A 17,856-nucleotide genomic window follows, 5' to 3' on the forward strand; every position below is an offset into this window, starting at 1 on the left:
AGTATTAGCATAGACGAATATCAAATTAAAAAAAAAATCCAGCAGGAGAGGTATTGCACATTGCTTTTCGTCAGGCTAGGCTACTGCTCCTTCCCGTCCTCTGTCCTCCTGTTATCCCTCCTCCCCCCAGAAAAGAGTTGATGGTGTGAGAGACAAAGGAGTTTTTAAGTCTGTTCGTCCTGCACTTGCGAAGGAGCATTCCGTCACTGAACAGGCTGCTCATGACGGTGTGCAGAGGGTGATTAGCATCGTCTGTGATGTTCAGTAGTTTGTCCATAGTCCTCTTCTCTGCCACCGTCCCCATAGAGTCCAGCTTCAAGCCGACCACAGAGCCGTCCTTCTTGGATGTGCTGCCCACGGTGTAAAACAAGACACTGGCGACCACGGACTGATAGAACATCCGCAGGAGTTTCCTGCACATGTTAAAGGACCGCAGCCTCCTCAGGAAGTACAGCCTGCTCTGTCCTTGCAAGTCCTGTCCAGCCACAGCCCGAGGTACTTGTAGGAATCCACAGCCTCCACCTCGATCAGAACTGGTCGTGACCTTGGTCTGGACCTCCCAAAGTCAATGAATGGTCTTCGAGGTGTAGAGCTGCAGATCATGAGACATCGCTGGCTGTCGTGTGGTCTTTTTGGCGGCGTCGTATCCTCGGCACGTGAAGCGCACTGGTCTTTATTCGGCCCATAATGCTTTGCTTTGGAGATCTGAGCGGCGTCGTGGGATATTACGGCTTAATCAGGGCTGCGTATGGCTTTTAAGCTCCGTCTTGAAGCTGTGCCAGGTTCACAACAAGACATGCTTTAGAGGAGTCACGTTAACAACCGTCGGAGTGTGCGAGCGAGAGACAGAGAAACGGAGAGAGGCCTGTGCAAGATACTGTCATATTCCATTAGCTGAAATGAATCATAGCTGCTTCTCTCTTTCTAGTGCAGCCTGCTTGCAGCCCGAGCAGCTCATATTGCTGGGGAGCCGCAGGGTTTTGTGTGTGTGTGTGTGTGTGTGTGTGTCTGTGAGCACACTGTTTTCTTCCAGCAGCGAGGAGTGTTTGGCAGGAAGCCCGGAGCTGCTGGAGGTTGCAGTGTTTGAGTTGAGCTGAGCATTAACACCACACGCCAGCTTCTGCTACACGACTACTGCTCCAGCTGCTTCCCCTCCTTCTCCTCCTCCTCTTACTTCAACACCTCGTTCCTGAATCCCTCCTCCTGCTTCAACCTGAATCCTGATCAGAATATCTCCGCTGCCCGTGCACTTGTATTTCTTTCCGTAGAACACCTTTAGTCTATTTCTTGGAATATCTTTAATTGATTAAAAAAGGGCTCATTCAGATCTGGTTTGTCAGATCACACAGCGCTGTGCGTTCATGTTAAGAAATGCGGATTTTGTTTGTCCTGCACGCTTCATGCATGACCACTTGCTTTTCCTGTCAGCTCTCAGTCCCGAGACGCACCTCTCCTCTGCAAACGTGTTTTCACCAAACGCTCTAAACGATGCCTGTATTTCCGTAAACTTAGAAAAGCACAGCTCTTCCTTGTTTTTTCTTTCTTATCGTCAGTTTCTCTTTCGGTTTTATTCAGTTTTATGTCTGTGCATTAGCACTCCAGCCAGCTGCAGTTCAGTGCTTGTGGTTTCCTGTTGTACCAAGCAAATTTTTTTTTTTTTTTAAAACACAGCTGGTCGCTTTCTCCGTCTACAAAACAAGGTTCTGTTAATAACGCTGGGGCTTTTCTAAAGCTCTGTGGCTTTTGTACACTCCCGTTCAGCTCATCCACAATGCGGAAAGAAAGGCGTAGGGATGGTTTTTCTGTTTTGTTTGCCTCGGAGTGTGAATTTAATGGTCCCGTTTTAAGTTTGTATTTGTTTGCATTTTAAGAAGCAACCATGAGCTGGCACTGTATCCGAACTTAGAAAGCAGAAAAAGGGAAACGACATGGTTTTAGATTGTGACTGAAAATAAAATAAAAGCAAAAAAAAATGTACACAGTACTGTGCAAAAGTTTTTGGCCCCCTTTTTTTTTTTTTTTTTTTTTTTCAGGCAAACTTTGTTATAAATTTTTTATTTTATGATTTCTACTTAAGCCAGTACAAAAACATTTTAGAGTCCGAATGTCCGTTTTCCAGCACGAAATTAAATGTTACAGAAAAAAATGTTTGTATCTGAGCAGCACATTCCATAGTAGAGCACTTTTTCAGATTAAACAAGAAAACATAATGAAGGCTGCTGGGTTTTGATGCAAAATGAAGACGCGAGTCTGACGGTCAACGTGTCCAGAAGAACTGTGGCTGGTTCGACAAGATGTTCAGTAAAACCTGCAGCTCATTTCCGCATAAAACCTCACTCGTTGTATCTGAGACGACTTTTTTTAAATAAAGCATCGTCTTGCATCAAATATTGACTCTTTCATTTATTATGGCTTATGTTTATAGTAGGGCGGCACGGTGGTGTAGCGGTTAGTGCTGTCGCCTCACAGCAAGAAGGTCCGGGTTCGAGCCCCGTGGCCGGCGAGGGCCTTTCTGTGCGGAGTCTGCATGTTCTCCCCGTGTCCGCGTGGGTTTCCTCCGGGTGCTCCGGTTTCCCCCACAGTCCAAAGACATGCAGGTTAGGTTAACTGGTGACTCTAAATTGAGCGTAGGTGTGAATGTGAGTGTGAATGGTTGTCTGTGTCTATGTGTCAGCCCTGTGATGACCTGGCGACTTGTCCAGGGTGTACCCCGCCTTTCGCCCGTAGTCAGCTGGGATAGGCTCCGGCTTGCCTGCGACCCTGTAGAACAGGATAAAGCGGCTACAGATAATGAGATGAGATGTTTATAGTATTTATGTTGAAACTTTTTTTTTTTTTTTAAAAGTCACTTTTGGTCTACAACATTTCTTTATATGTGCCTAAGATTTTTGCACAGTATTTTTGTGTGTAATCAGTATAGGTAATCATATGGGGCCGAGTAAAATTAAGGATTAATTTCACGAGTGATTTTTGAAGGTTTTTTTTTTTTTTTTTTTTCATGACTCGGGCAATTTCAAAACTTTGAAATTGATCCTTAATTTTACGAGGCACTATACGATTACTTGTTTATAATCTATAGCAGGCTTTCGTCTAAACGGGGGAACAGGGGCGCTGCGCCCTCTTACTCTCGGCGTGCGCCCCCTTACCGACTCCGTGAAAACATCCCAGCAACACTACGTGACAATGTGTCTGATCATCAAATACGTTATAATTGCTCCAAAAATATTCCAGTCATAGTAGATACACCGCCAGACGGTGCAAAAACAATCCGAATTGGCGTTTTCCAGACTGAGGCGCCATGTTGTTTACTTGTCGCGGCTGCTCTCGCTAGATTTGACATGGGTTACATACAAGGTCAGCTGACTTGTAGAGCGAGATTTCTTGAGACTGAATGACCTTTCACCCACCGGCGCGGGAGCTTTTGACAGAAGTAGTTCGCGAGTTGTTTTTGTTGACACTTGGGCATTTAAAGATGTCATCCCGCGGCACGAAGCGGAAGAAAGCCAAAGACTGTCCGGGGCAGAAGAAGATTACTTCTTTCTTTTTCAATGTTGACAGACAATTTGTTACAATTTCCCTCTCAGATAGCCTCAGAATGTCCCATTGGAGCATTTTTCAAAGGCTTTGCACGGTGGGGCGGGACAACCGGCACCATCCCCCCCCCCCCGCTTTGCTCCCTCGCCATGGTGAGCGCCCTCATACTAAATTTTTCTAGAAAAAACCCTGTATAGGGCCAAATTCATACTTCGGAGGCCATTCAAGTTCACAACATTTGTCATTCACGTTTTCTGAACCAATCAGGGCGCGAGACTATGTTGCACGTTTGAATCCGTGTCTAAAGCATTCCTTGTTTTTGCAAATCTCTTGCTTTTCGCTCGAGGACTTTTTGTGATTCTTGAAAAGTAACATCTTTCAGGAACGATCCCGGATATTTCTCTGGTCTCAGATCAGATGCCGATCCAATGCTGCTTGCAATACTTTTAAGAGTCTGATTCGTAGTTTTTTTTTTTTTTTTCCCCCATTTTCTTTCCTCACGTCTGCATAAAACTGCGATGACACCTTGTCTAACTCGCAGCATTCATACGCCACTAGAGTCGTTTTTATTTGTCTTTCTGCGGCCCGTTTCTTAAACACGGAAAGACAAAAATGCGTACTTTTTTGGTATTTTCGTTTTCCCTTTCAATTGGTTTATCATTTCTTCGTCAAACATAGCGAAATGCGGCATTGCCGAGTCAGCCATTTTGTTGACACAATTTGCTAATTTTTGTAACCGTAACCAAGCAACGAACTAGCTAGTAGCATTTCAGAAATACGGCCCCGTGTTAAGGAAAAAAAAGCTCTCCTTGATTGACCAATCAGAATTGAGTAATTTGGCCCTATGTATTATAATTCCAGTTAGTGTTTAATATTGTGGAAAATTTTGCACGAAACGCTCACGAAAATCTCCTCTCGTATGTTAAAATATGTCGAGGTTGTTTTAATACACTCCCTTGAGTGGATTAATATAAACCTGTGATTGACCTGCTGCTTTAAAACCGTTAATTAATTCTAATTGGCACTTTCGGACCAATCGGAATGGAGAATTCGCCAGCACTGTTGCTCATCAGTCCTGTTTAAACATGTCGTGATGAGGATATGAACTTGGTGAATGTTTTGTCTGTAAGTTAATAGTTGACACTTTCTCCTCCCTAGAGAGACGACACAGCTCCATAAACAAGCCAGCGTCCTCCTACTCGTCCTCGGCTGCGCTTCCGGGTCTCCCCTCCCGGGCCAGATCCGGAGGAGCGGGTGCAGGCGGCCCTGCCAGCGTCATGCCCGTGGGTTCCTCCTCTTCCTCCTCCTCCGCCGGAGGGAGCAACAACACCCACACAGCCAAAGAGAAGCTGCCTCACCGGAAGCCTCACTTCCCCCCAAAGGTGCTGCACGATGACATGTGAGTATGCCAAACCACACTGCTTTAAAAATAACACCACGAAGCGAGAATTTTCTTCGATAAAAACACAAAATACAAAAAAACTGGTGTTTCTTGTTGAGCCTGCATGATTAGCTGATTCGTTTGGAGCTATTTTAATTCGCCATTTAGCTTGAAGTATTGTACCGTACGTAGGTTTACGATGCCCTCAAGACGCAGTTTCTGAGTTCTCTAAAGCCGTTAGATATAAACTCTGAGCGAGCAGCCCTGCGAGAGCGCTTCACTGCAAGTTGGTCTTTTTCTCAGCTGTAACACACCTGCTGTAGCTCGTGAGCTAATTATCAAGCCCTGTGTGTCTGCGAAGGCAAAACCAGTCAATTTGTGATTTCGGAATCACACTCAGGGTTAGAGAAATAACCGATCCTTTAACGTGTCTCGGTTACTGAATGAAGCAGTGTCTCTTGAACCCAACATCATCGACTAGGGCTGTCGGATTTTTTTTAATCATTAAATTAAAATCCCAAGATTTTGTATTTCTGGAAAGTTTGTTGCTTTCTGAAACAGTTACCCAGAGGATTCATTTTCGTATAAATTTGAATCCATCAGTACCAATACTGCTACCGATCGTTCTGATGCCTCCATACTGATTTTCCGTGTACTTGTAAAAATCCCAGCATCTGATCCCGTGAGATGGATGCCAAGTGCATGCTAATGAACCGAAGACGCGCAGTGGCAGCATGCTGGAAGCGTTTCACGATTATGTCACATCTTTCAACAGTGCAAGTAACATTTTAAAACGTCTTGTGGAGTGTTAAGTCTCATTTTAATAAAGAGTATGAGAGTGGCTCACTTCAGCCTGGAGAGCATTACGCACACGGGTATCATCCTGAGAGGGAAGGTGCACGGAAACTTTCCCATGTCTTTCTTTCTCTCTCTTTTTCTTTCTCTCTCTCTCGCTCTCTCTCTCTCTTTCTTTTTTCTCTTTTCTCTTTTTCTCTCTTTTCTTTCTTTTTTTCTTTTTTTCTCTCCTTTTTCTCTCTCCTCTTTTTCTCTCTTCTCTTTTTTCCCTCTTTTTCTCTCTTTTCTCTTTTTTCCCTCTTTCTCTCTCTTTTTCCTCTTTCTCTCCTCCTTTTTCTCTTTTCTCTTTCTCTCTTTTTTCTCTCTTCTCTCTTTTTCTCTCTTTTCTCTCTTCTCTTTTTCTCTCTCTTTTTCTCTCTTTCTTTCTCTCTCCTCTTTTTCTCTCTTTTTTCCCTCTTTCTCTTTTTCCTCTTTCTCTCTTTTTCTCTCTTTTTCTCTCTCTCTTCTCTTCTCTTTTTCTCTTCTCTTTTTCTCTTCTCTTTCTCTTTTTCTCTCTTTTTTCCCTCTTTCTCTTTTTCTCTCTTTTTTCCCTCTTTTTCTCTCTTTTTCTCTTTCTCCCTCTTTCTCTCTTTTCTCTCTTTCTCTTCTCTTCTCTTTTTCTCTTCTCTTTTTCTTTTTCTCTCTTTTTTCCCTCTTTCTCTCTCTTTTTCCTCTTTCTCTCCTCTTTTTCTCTCTTTCTCTTTTCTCTTTCTCTCTTTTTCCTCTTTCTCTCCTCTTTTTCTCTCTTTCTCTTTTCTCTTTCTCTCTTTCTCTTTTCTCTCTTCTCTCTTTTTCTCTCTTTTCTCTCTTCTCTTTTTCTCTCTTTCTCTCTTTTCTCTCTTTTTTCCCTCTTTCTCTCTCTTTTTTCTCTCTTTTTTCCTCTTTCTCTCTTTTTCTCTCTCTTTTTCTCCCTCTTTCTCTCTTTTTCTCTCTTTTCTCTCTCTCTCTTCTCTTTTTCTCTTCTCTCTTTTCTCTCTTTCTCTTTTCCCTCTTTCTCTTTTTCCTCTTTTTCTCTCTTTTTCTCTCTTTCTTTTCTCTCTCTTTCTCTTCTCTTTTTCTCTTCTCTTTTTCTTTCTCTCTTCTCTCTTTTTTCCTCTTTCTCTCTTTCCTCTTTTTCTCTTTCTCTTTTTCTCCCTTTTTCTCTCTCTCTCTCTCTCTCTTTTTTCTCTCTTCTCTTCTCTCTTTCTCTTTTTCTCTTTTTCTCTCTCTTTTTCTCTCTCTCATCTACACTTTGCTCAAAAGTCAGGATGAAATTTTTAGCTTTGTTTTAAGTCTGGATTTTATATTTTTGGACGAGTCACTGAAAAATATAAATACACAACAGGAAGAAAGTTCACAATAATCAATCCCAGCAGCAGTTCACATTAAATCCCAAATGGCTCCCAGTTCGTTTCGAGACAGGATCACTATATTTAACAGTTATTCAGTGAAATCGAGTCGTACGTGAGCTGATAGCCGACGACGCGCTGAGTGCCAAATTGGCTATAAGACGTGTACGACCAGATTGAGTGGAATAACTGTTTTATTCTGTCCACATTAACTGGAGTTTGAGAAACGGAGCATTTTTATTTCTTGCAAATTCGATAAATGAAAACATTTCAGTTATCTAATTTTCAAACTTCTTTGAGCTTTTGAACCAGTCCTAAAAAAAAAAATCAACAAATTTTAATGCTTTTTAAAGATGAAGAATGGAAACACACCTGCGAAATGACGGTAGTCATTTGTGAAAAATGCAATAATAATCATAATTCTTGAAAAATAAATTAAAAAAAAAATAGTTAGAACGTATCTATTAAATACTTTTACCTCACCCCGGACGGAGTCCACAAGGGAGCGAGGTTTTGTTTTCAGTGGGGTTTCTTTGTTTGTTGGTTTTTTTCGTTAGCAACATTACGGGAAAATGGCTGGACCAATCTTCATGAAACTTTCAGGATAGATGGGCATTGGTCTCAGATAGGACCGCCAACATTTTGAGGGTTATCCGGTCAAAAGGGTCAAAATCATTTTTGGTGCAAAAGGTGTCCTCGTGTCCCAAATCACTATATAGTGGACTATATAGTCAGGTCGCCATTTTGTAGTGCTGTCCGAATGTATAGTGAGCATTATTACTGCACCCTATATATTGTAGTGCACTCAGAGTATCTCACAATGCATCACGAAAAGTAGTGCTGTGGCAAAGGGGAGGCCACGGCAAAAGAAATAGTTTTATCATTTAATCAATGAGCTCATGAAATAGTTCTCGATATAGTAATTCCCTATATAGTGAGTGTGGCGTAGTGAATGAGTACGGAAGCCGCGAGAGGCCCTTCATATAATCCTTTTTTTTTTTTTTATTCACCTTGTTATCCCGAGATAACGACGTAATTAATTCAGGATCTCGAGACAACACCACGACTAATTCGAGATCTCGAGGAGAAAACACCACGACTAATTCGAGATCTCGAGGAGAAAACAACACGACTAATTCGAGATCTCGAGGAGAAAACAACACGACTAATTCGAGATCTCGAGGAGAAAACAACACGACTAATTCGAGATCTCGAGGAGAAAACAGCTGAGAAAATGGTTCATTCAGGTACATGTCCGCCAATTTCTAAGTCTTCGTTGTCTGACCCACAGGGGGGCGCAGCTCTGCGAGAAATCTCAGCTGTTTTCTCGAGATCATGAAATAATTGTTTTTTTGAGATCACTGAATAATTTTGTTTTCTCAAGATCTCGAATTAATCGTGTTTTCTCGACATCCTGAATTAGTCGTGTTGTTTTCTCGAGATCTCGAATTAGTTGTGTTTTCTCGAGATCCTGAATTATGTCGTTATCTCGGGATAACAAGGTGAATAAAAAAAAGATTATATGAAGGGCCTCTCTCGGCTTCCGTAAATGAGTGAGTGATTTTAGGACACAGCGTTTGTAACCAATCAGCACTTATCCTGATCAAGTTTGATTACCCGTTCTATTTCTTGATAAACTTCGGAACTAATCAGAACTTCGTAGTATCGGAAGATAATCAACAGATAAACGAAATTCACCTCGTGGTTTTCCAAGGCGACTGATTCGATATCAAGGAAGTGGTGTTTTGTTTGAAGAAAATTTACCTTTTGATTATCACAGCTGTTGTTTGGTCCTTCTGAAAAGTTTTGTAAATTTTATTTATTTTTTTAAAAAGCTTTTTGGCACATATTTAGAGTTAAGCTAGGATGAGTCAAGACACATAATCAGAGGACTGTTGGATTCATGTAGGGATCTAAATGTGCACAGTCCTCAATTTTCCAGAGTTTATTTATTTATTTTTTGCACTTATGAAACAAAATGTTCTCATTAGTATTCGTGACCTTGAAAGAACAGAGACCGCACTTGTGAGATTGAATCAGTTGTTCCAGCACTAAAATAAGTGCTACTGGGCGAGGTTTGTTTTGCCTGGCAGCACTTGTTCCACTTGTTTGTTGCCTTTTTTTCTTCTATTTTTCAAGGTTTTGTTTTCAAGTAGCTTTTTATTTTGTCCTCGGTTGGTTCAGCAACACGCTCCACCATTTTGTTTTTCTCTACTCACGGTATATGAGCTGATAGCCTGGTAAGTAGAGTAGCCAATCAGAGTGTGCGGTTGCTCATATGCAGTGAGTGTGGATAGAATAAAGTGTGCATGTCCAGCTTGATATTTCGACAGAGCATAAATCCTTTAGATGAAAATTATTAAAATCTAAACCATAGTCAATTCAAATGATTTGTTCTGGATGGACAAGTAACAATATATTGTGCGATGATAGAAATTAAATTTGAAAAAAATACTACCGATTTTGGATTTATAACCAACAATATTCTGATTTTTTTTTTTTTTTTTTTTGGGTCCTCCAAAAAGTTTGACTCCAGCTGTCAAAGTAGAGAAGATCCATGTGAAGATGGACTACGCCTCCTCCAAGCCTGGCCACACGCCTGCTTCTTCCTCATCCTCTTCTTCCTGCAGTACTGTGAGCTCCTCGCCCTCAAAGCCAGGCCTTAATAGCCAGTCTGTACCAAAGGCTCATCAGCCGTCCCCCAGCCACATCCCCAACGGAAAGGGCCACCTCTCTCCACTCTGCAAGAAGCAGGACAGCAGCACCAACGCCAGTAGCAAACGACCCACCAGGAAAGTGTTAGGTGAGTGTCGTGGAATGGAACAGATGCTGTTTTGTTGACTGCTTCGCCAGATGTTGGCATTGATGGATGAAGGTAGATTCTCGATATGACTGGTGACAAAATAATCCATTTTAAGAGCCGGAGTTTATTCCAGAGGACGGGTGGATGTTTTTCAGGCTCACGCCATCGTATGATGTTCCTGTGCGTTTTCCTCCTGGTGTTGAAACTACACCTGGTTAAATAAAATGTCCATGATACTCCATGGCTGTTACTTAATTTTTAAACATTTTTATCGATCTATTGATAGGTTTTTCTTGTGTTCGTATCGTGTTGTCCCTGATTTTGTTTTTGGTTTCATTTCTCTGCTAGAACGCGAGTTCAATCCTGATGTCCATTGTGGAGTGATGGATATCGGAGCACGTAAGCCATGCACAAGATCCTTAACATGCAAGGTTAGTCTCTCTCTCTCTCTCTCTCTCTCTCTCTCACACTCTCTCTCTCTCACACACACACACACACACACACACACACACACACACACACGGGTGGTCCAGTGAGTTTCAAATAAAGAGCGGCAAGAAAAAGTAAGCAAACCCTTTGGAATTACCTGCATTTATGCATCAATTTCTCTTAAAATATGATCTGATCTTCATCCAAATTACACTAATAAACAAACCCAATCTGTTTTAACTTGTAGCACACAAACAATAATCTTTATTGAATTCACTCATTAAACTTTTCACAGTGCTGGTGGAAAAAGTTTGTGAACCCTTTAGAATTTTCTGTATTTCTGCATAAATGTGACCTAAAACAACATCAGATGTTCACACAAGTCCTAAAAAGTAGATAAAGAGAACCCAGTTAAACAAATGAGACAAAAATATTATACTTGGTCATTTATTTATTGAGGAAAACGATCCAATATTACATATCTGTGAGTGGCAAAAGTATGTAAACCTTTGCTTTCGGTATCTGGTGTGACCCCCTTGTGCAGCAATAACTGCAACTAAACGTTTGCGGTAACTGTTGATCAGTCCTGCACACCGGCTTGGAGGAATTTTAGCCCGTTCCTCCGTACAGAACAGCTTCAACTCTGGGATGTTGGTGGGTTTCCTCACATGAACTGCTCGCTTCAGGTCCTTCCACAACATTTCCATTGGATTAAGGTCAGGACTTTGACTTGGCCATTCCAAAACATTAACTTTATTCTTCTTTAACCATTCTTTGGTAGAACAACTTGTGTGCTTAGGGTCGTTGTCTTGCTGCATGACCCACCTTCTCTTGAGATTCAGTTCATGGACAGATGTCCTGACCATTTTCCTTTAGAATTCGCTGGTATAATTCAGAATTCATTGTACCATCAACAATGGCAAGCCGTCCTGGCCCAGATGCAGCAAAACAGGCCCAAACCATGATACTACCACCACCATGTTTCACAGATGGGAAAAGGTTCTTATGCTGGAATGCAGTGTTTTCCTTTCTCCAAACATAACGCTTCTCATTTAAACCAAAAAGTTCTGTTTTGGTCTCATCTGTCCACAAAACATTTTTCCAATAGCCTTCTGGCTTGTCCACGTGATCTTTAGCAAACTGCAGACGAGCAGCAATGTTCTTTTTGTCGAGCAGTGGCTTTCTCCTTACAACCCTGCCATGCACACCATTGTTGTTCAGTGTTCTCCTGATGGTGGACTCATGAACATTAACATTAGCCAATGTGAGAGAGGCCTTCAGTTGCTTAGAAGTTACCCTGGGGTCCTTTGTGACCTCGCCGACCAGGGGCGCCACCAGAAATTTTGGGCCCCATGAAAGATTAGAATTTTGGGCCCCCCAACTTTGCCCACCCTCGTCACAATTGCACTATTGTCATTATTTGACTTTTGATAGCCCATGGACCTTGAGTTTGTGACTTTATTACATTTTATGTATTAACCTACCAGGGACTAGATGAAAACTGGTCAGTGACTAATTCTGGTGCATTTACAATCACAAATGAAAATTCAAGATTTTGCCACATGCCTTCTTGTGCTAGGACGATTGGTAGTGAAATGTGTGATGTGACTGCTGTCCATTATTAGCAACACTAATCTAGAAAACTGTATATGGCGCTCGCTCATTAAAAACTTCAATCCTAAAGCATTTATGGGTTGTATTGCTGCTTACCTCCTTCTCCAAAGGGGGGTTCAGTGGTTTGGTAGGGCGGAGGTCCCCCTGAGGCTGAATCTGTGCATATTTAGGGCACCCCATTAGTTATGAAACTGGTTATTAGCACTAGTTACTAGCACCAGCATAACGTAATATTTCATCTTGTTTATCGCACAAGTCAGTTCAGTTATTAAAATGGAAAAAATGTCACTGTACAAACTGTAAAAGTGTTCTCTTGATAGGCTAATCCAACCACGTTCATACTGTTCATTTACCATTCGCTAATATTTTGAACACACATGTGAGCGATAGCTACCTTTCTTTGGGAAAAACTGAGTGACCAGTTGCCTGCCTCTCCGGTCCCTCTCAGCTTTCAGCTGCCTTTCTTTACGTTTTTGACAGCCACTCTTCATATTTAGCGATCATAGACTGTACGCACTCCACTGCTGGCTGGCTGGCTGCTGCACCGCAACACAGCAGCAAGTAGCGTTGCACTGATCAGCACACAGATTTAACGCATCGCGCTTCTACCAGAACTGGACCGTACCATTTCGCAAAAGGGGGAGGGTTAAATGACAATATGTTGAAGAACTCAAGAAATAGACAACCTTGTTCAATTAGCTCATTTTACCAGATGGAATATTGCATTGTTGTTATTTCAAAAGTCTTATTAAAATCATTAAAAGCATATTATCAGCCCCTTAAAGGGCCCCATGGCAGTGCTGGGCCCCTAGAATTGTTCTAACCTCCTCCTCCCCCCCCCGGCGGTGCCCACGTCGCCGACTATTACACGCCTTGCTCTTGGAGTGATCTTTGTTGGTTGCCCACTCCTGGGGAGAGTAACAATGGTCTTGAATTTCCTCCATTTGTACACAGTCTGTCTGACTGTGGATTGGTGGAGTCCAAACTCTTTCGAGATGGTTTTGTAACCTTTTCCAGCCTGATGAGCATCAACAACGCTTTTTCTGAGGTCCTCAGAAATCTCCTTTGCTCGTGCCATGATACACTTCCACAAACATGTGTTGTGAAGATCAGACTTTGATAGATCCCTGTTCTTTAAATAAAACAGGGTGCCCACTCACACCTGATTGTCATCCCATTGATTGAAAACACCTGACTCTAATTTCACCTTCAAATTAACTGCTAATCCTAGAGGTTCACATACTTTTGCCACTCACAGATATGTAATATTGGATCATTTTCCTCAATAAATAAATGACCAAGTATAATATTTTTGTCTCATTTGTTTAACTGGGTTCTCTTTATCTACTTTTAGGACTTGTGTGAAAATCTGATGATGTTTTGGGTCATATTTATGCAGAAATATATAGAAAATTCTAAAGGGTTCACAAACTTTCAAGCACCACTGTATATTTAAGAACTGGTCCAACCTTCTTTGGCTTGATTAACCTTAGAAGTGCTTCTGGTAGCTGCGGATCAGACCTGCACACCATTTGAGGTGGAATTTTGGAACGTTCTTCGTGACAGAACTGCTTCAGCTCAGCCATGTTCTCAGGATGTCGAGTGTAAAAGTCTGGGTGGTGGTTTTTTTTTTTCCTTTTTTTAAACCATACTGTCGTTAATTTACTCTGATGGTTCAGGTCATCGTTCTGCTGCTTCACCCAACTTCGACTGAGCTTCAGTTGGTGAACAGACACCCCGATGATATCCTGTAGGATACCTTGATTAACTTGGGAAGTCGTTTTCCCCTCTGATCTCAAGTTGTCCAGGCCTAAATCATAATGTTTCCTCCACTGTACTTCGTCACTGGGATGATATTTTCATGTGCTCTTTTACACCAAACGTAGTGCTGTGGGTTCTTCCTAAATAATTAAAAACATTTTCCCAGGAGCATTGTGGCATGTCAAGGTTCTCTTTGGCAAATTTCAGGCGCACAGCAGGTTGGGTGGTCCTCCAGGGTATGTATGGGAGACTCATGAACAGAGATGATATCCAGGTCCAAGGATTCCTTCAAGCCTTTAGCTGTTCCTCTACAGTTCTTCTTCACGTTATTTGAAGATTCTGCATTGAGCCTTTGGAGTAATCTTGGCTCGGTGCCCATTTCTAGAGAGTCTAGCCTCGGTATTAAATCGTCTCCTTTATCTAGCTCTGGAGTGATGAATATCTCAACTCTTTGAGAGGGCTTTGGAACTCTTCCCAACTTTATGCAAATCAATTCTTGATCTTGGGTCTTCTAAGATTTTTTTTTTTTTTTTTGCGTGGCTCACAGATGCCTCTTGTGAATAACAAACTCAAAACGTTTGAACATCAGAGGAGCTCTAACCATCGTTTCCAAACTCGTGACTCCAGGTTTGCTGACTCCAATTAGCTTTTGTTGAAGTCATGAGCCTTGGGGTTCACATACTTTTTCCAGCGTACACTGTGAATATTTGAATGATGGATTCAGTAGGGAAGAGAACAAAGCGATAATTTGTGTGGTACAATAACACGGTTTGTGTTTGTTCATTATTGTAACTTGGATCATATTTTAAGATAAATTTATGCATAAATGCAGCTCATTCCAAAGGGTTCACTTACTTTTTCTTGCCACTGTGTATGTATAATGTGAAACATGTTAAATCAGACTTGACCTCCTTATCTGAAACTCACCACGGAATCACTTTCCAGCTACAGTCTCCAGCCAGTAGTGACTAAATATCACCGTCTTGTCGTTCACGCTCGCTCAGTCCCGACTACTTTACAAAACCCACCGTGGACAAATTATATTGTGTGGCTTCATGTTGGTTGCAGCAGCTTCCGAATCACTTTCACAACGTTTTATTGCTTCGGCATCAGAGACTGAAATACACTGACGTGTTCCAACACACCGTTTTGGTTATAAATTGAGATCCTGCCGTTTTTCACCTGCGAGGTTATCGTCCGTTTTTATCAGAAGTGAATTTGCTCCAGCTCATCCTAACACATTTCAATTGACTTCTGTTCATTGTTTTCAGTTCTGTTCTCAGAAATGCCTCGTGATTTTAATCGACGACAATTTTCAGAACATTTGGGAATTAGAATCAGAAATGTTAATGGGATTTTTGAAAGCTCAACTCCTCCCCTCCCCCATGCAGACACATTCCTTAAGCCAGAGAAGGGCGGTGCCTGGGAGGCGAAAGCGCTTTGACGTGTTGCTGGCGGAACACAAGAGCCGAGCCCGGGAGAAGGAGCTGCAGCAACAACAGCATAGGACGGAGCCATCACAGCAAACCCCACCCCCTCTCAGGGAGCCCCACCCACCCCCTCACTATGGCAACCCGGCGGTCGCCACCACTGACGCAACCAAGTTCTTCCCCGTTAGCAAAGCCAAACCCCACAATCCTGTGCTTCCACGGTGAGTCAGCCCTTTCATCATTCACTTGTTCTCTCTCTCTCTCTCTCTCTCTCTCACTTGTTCTCTCTCTCTCTCACTTGTTCGTTCTCTCTCTCTCTCACTTGTTCGTTCTCTCTCACTTGTTCTCTCTCTCTCTCACTTGTCCTCTCTCTCTCTCACTTGTCCTCTCTCTCTCTCACTTGTCCTCTCTCTCTCTCACTTGTCCTCTCTCTCTCTCACTTGTCCTCTCTCTCTCTCACTTGTCCTCTCTCTCTCTCACTTGTCCTCTCTCTCTCTCTCTCTCTCTCTCTCTCACTTTTCTCGTTTGTCTTTGCTCTTTTTCACAACTCCTCACTGTTTCACTCATCCTCACTTTCTCACACTTTTATTCTCACTTTTTTCTCACTTGTCCTCATCTTCACTCTGTTGCAATTCCTCACACTCACTCTGTCCTCACTCTTTCTCACAACTCTTCACTCGCTTTCACAACTGCTCACTCTTTCTCACTCGTCCTCAATCCTTCCAGAGATCTTTGTAAAAGCAGATAAATAAAGCCCACACAGACATGTATACACAAACCTACAAGTGTGATCTGAACAAATATCGACACCTGTATTCATATTGCCGGTTTGTGTTTAACAGCTGTAGCTCTCACGGTGGGCTGAGCAGTTTAGGGGATGCCGCCGCGACCCCTGACCCGACCCTGCATCCTCACTCGGCTCCCACGCCCGACGGTGCGGCTTGTCCCTCCAGTGACGAGGGCGAGAACGAGGAGAGAGAGGAGAGCGCGGACAAACTGGACTGCCACTATTCAGGTTACCATCCACGGCCAGCTGCCGTAAGTACTTCCCTCAGCCCTCCAGGGTTTTCAGTCTCTCTGTCACCAAAACAATTCTATTCTCCCTTTTAATCCAAAATTAATGACTGGTGCAGAGAGCGTTGTATTCATTTAGTCAGTATCAGGTGTGGGTTGTTGAGAGAGAGAGAGAGAGAGAGAGAGAGAGAGAACAGTGAGTCAGGCAGAGTGGAGAATATCAAGTGCACACATGATATCCCATAATGCACTGCAAAAGGTTTGTGTCTGGTTGGTTGATGAAGAATAACTACAATGAACTCGTCAGTCCATAGGAACTGGGGCGTAGAAGGCTATTTTGGATACAAGTGTGTAAATGTTGCACTGTGAATAAAAACAAATCAGAATGTTTGTCCCACAGCATGCAGGCGATTTTGTTTATATAAAAACAAACACATCCGCTCTCGTGAGAAAATGTAATGCAGTTTATTGTGACTTGGATTTTAACGAGCTCTGCTTCTCTGTTTGATTAGTTCTGCACTTTCGGAAGCCGACTGTTCGGGAGAAGCTGTTACTCGTTCAACCGGCGCTGGGATCGAGTCCGGTATGCGCTGGTGGCTATGATGGACAAACACGTCAACTCGCTGATGTGGAAGTGAGTAACGCACTCCTCCTCCTCCTCCTCCTGTTAGAGAACTAATACAACTTGGATTTGACAAAGTTGACTTTTTTATTAACCAAAAACAAAGCAATGAATGATGGTAAAAAAAATAATAAGGGTGTATCTTGTAACAAGAAAATACTGTGACCCTCTCGGTGTCTGATTTAAAGAAGTGACAAATTTATAATATGAAGAATATTTGAAGATTTTCTAACATAGAAGGATTGGCTTTTGAGTTATTATTGAGGAGATTATATCCCATTCAGAAAGGTAAGTGTAAGTATTTGAACTGAAATCACTTTGTTTTGGGTTTTTCTTCCACTGTTGGCCATTTTATACCCTGTCCACACTAGGGATTTTGTACCGATACGATACTACTTTCGTGCCACAACACCTGTCCACACTAGCAACTATACCAGTACTGTAGCGGTATAACTGTATCGGTATGAAACCCACAAATGTATGGGTTTCATACCGGTATGAAGCGGTTGTGTATCGATACAAATATAATGCTGTTACGCCCATCTATGCCCCCTTCAGGCCCAGCACTGTCAGTGCACGGGCAGGGCTGGGTCCTGGTACCTGATGACCTAATTAGGTACACCTGTAATGCCAGCTGGGGCTATAAAGGGGCTGGCGCCTATGGCCTCACTAGGCTCTTTCTCTCTCTGTCTCGATTGGCACTACCTGCTTGTTCTCTCTCTGTCTGTCTTCATGCTTGTAGGGTAGCTCAAGGGCATCAAGCAGGAAGAAAATAAAAATACTAGCCTTGATAAGCCACAGATGCATTTCTCAAAAAAAAAAAAAAGATTCCAAATTACCTGTAAAGTCCATAATTTCAGCAACGACACTCACTGTCCCTATAGTGAATCCTAAAGCAGCAGATGATAAAAACAGCACCTTCATGCAAAAGAACAGAGGGTGGGCTGTTTATGGCACCAGCTATTTCTGAAGAATATATTGTTTTTGTGAGACAAAGCGCAACTTGTGCTTTAAGTAACAAAATCTAGGCCATAAACACATTGCCTAGTTTTGCAAAATACAATAAGAAATGCATTATTCAAACCACTGATATATATAAACAGCTC

General features: G+C 42.3%; 1 protein-coding gene across 1 annotated transcript in view; it reads left to right on the forward strand.

The window, feature by feature from the left end:
* The window catches only part of LOC132874640 (ataxin-7), a 67,942-nt gene that overhangs the window by 41,348 nt on the left and 8,738 nt on the right, over positions 1 to 17,856 (forward strand). The window contains exons 5-10 of the mRNA XM_060910970.1: positions 4,693 to 4,933; positions 9,603 to 9,880; positions 10,229 to 10,311; positions 15,076 to 15,335; positions 15,957 to 16,152; positions 16,641 to 16,762. Of these exons, the coding sequence (XP_060766953.1) occupies positions 4,693 to 4,933; positions 9,603 to 9,880; positions 10,229 to 10,311; positions 15,076 to 15,335; positions 15,957 to 16,152; positions 16,641 to 16,762 (1,180 nt within the window). The remainder of the gene's footprint in view (positions 1 to 4,692; positions 4,934 to 9,602; positions 9,881 to 10,228; positions 10,312 to 15,075; positions 15,336 to 15,956; positions 16,153 to 16,640; positions 16,763 to 17,856) is intronic.

Source organism: Neoarius graeffei, chromosome 26 (genome assembly GCF_027579695.1).
Source record: "Neoarius graeffei isolate fNeoGra1 chromosome 26, fNeoGra1.pri, whole genome shotgun sequence".
Taxonomy (NCBI): Eukaryota; Metazoa; Chordata; class Actinopteri; order Siluriformes; family Ariidae; genus Neoarius; species Neoarius graeffei.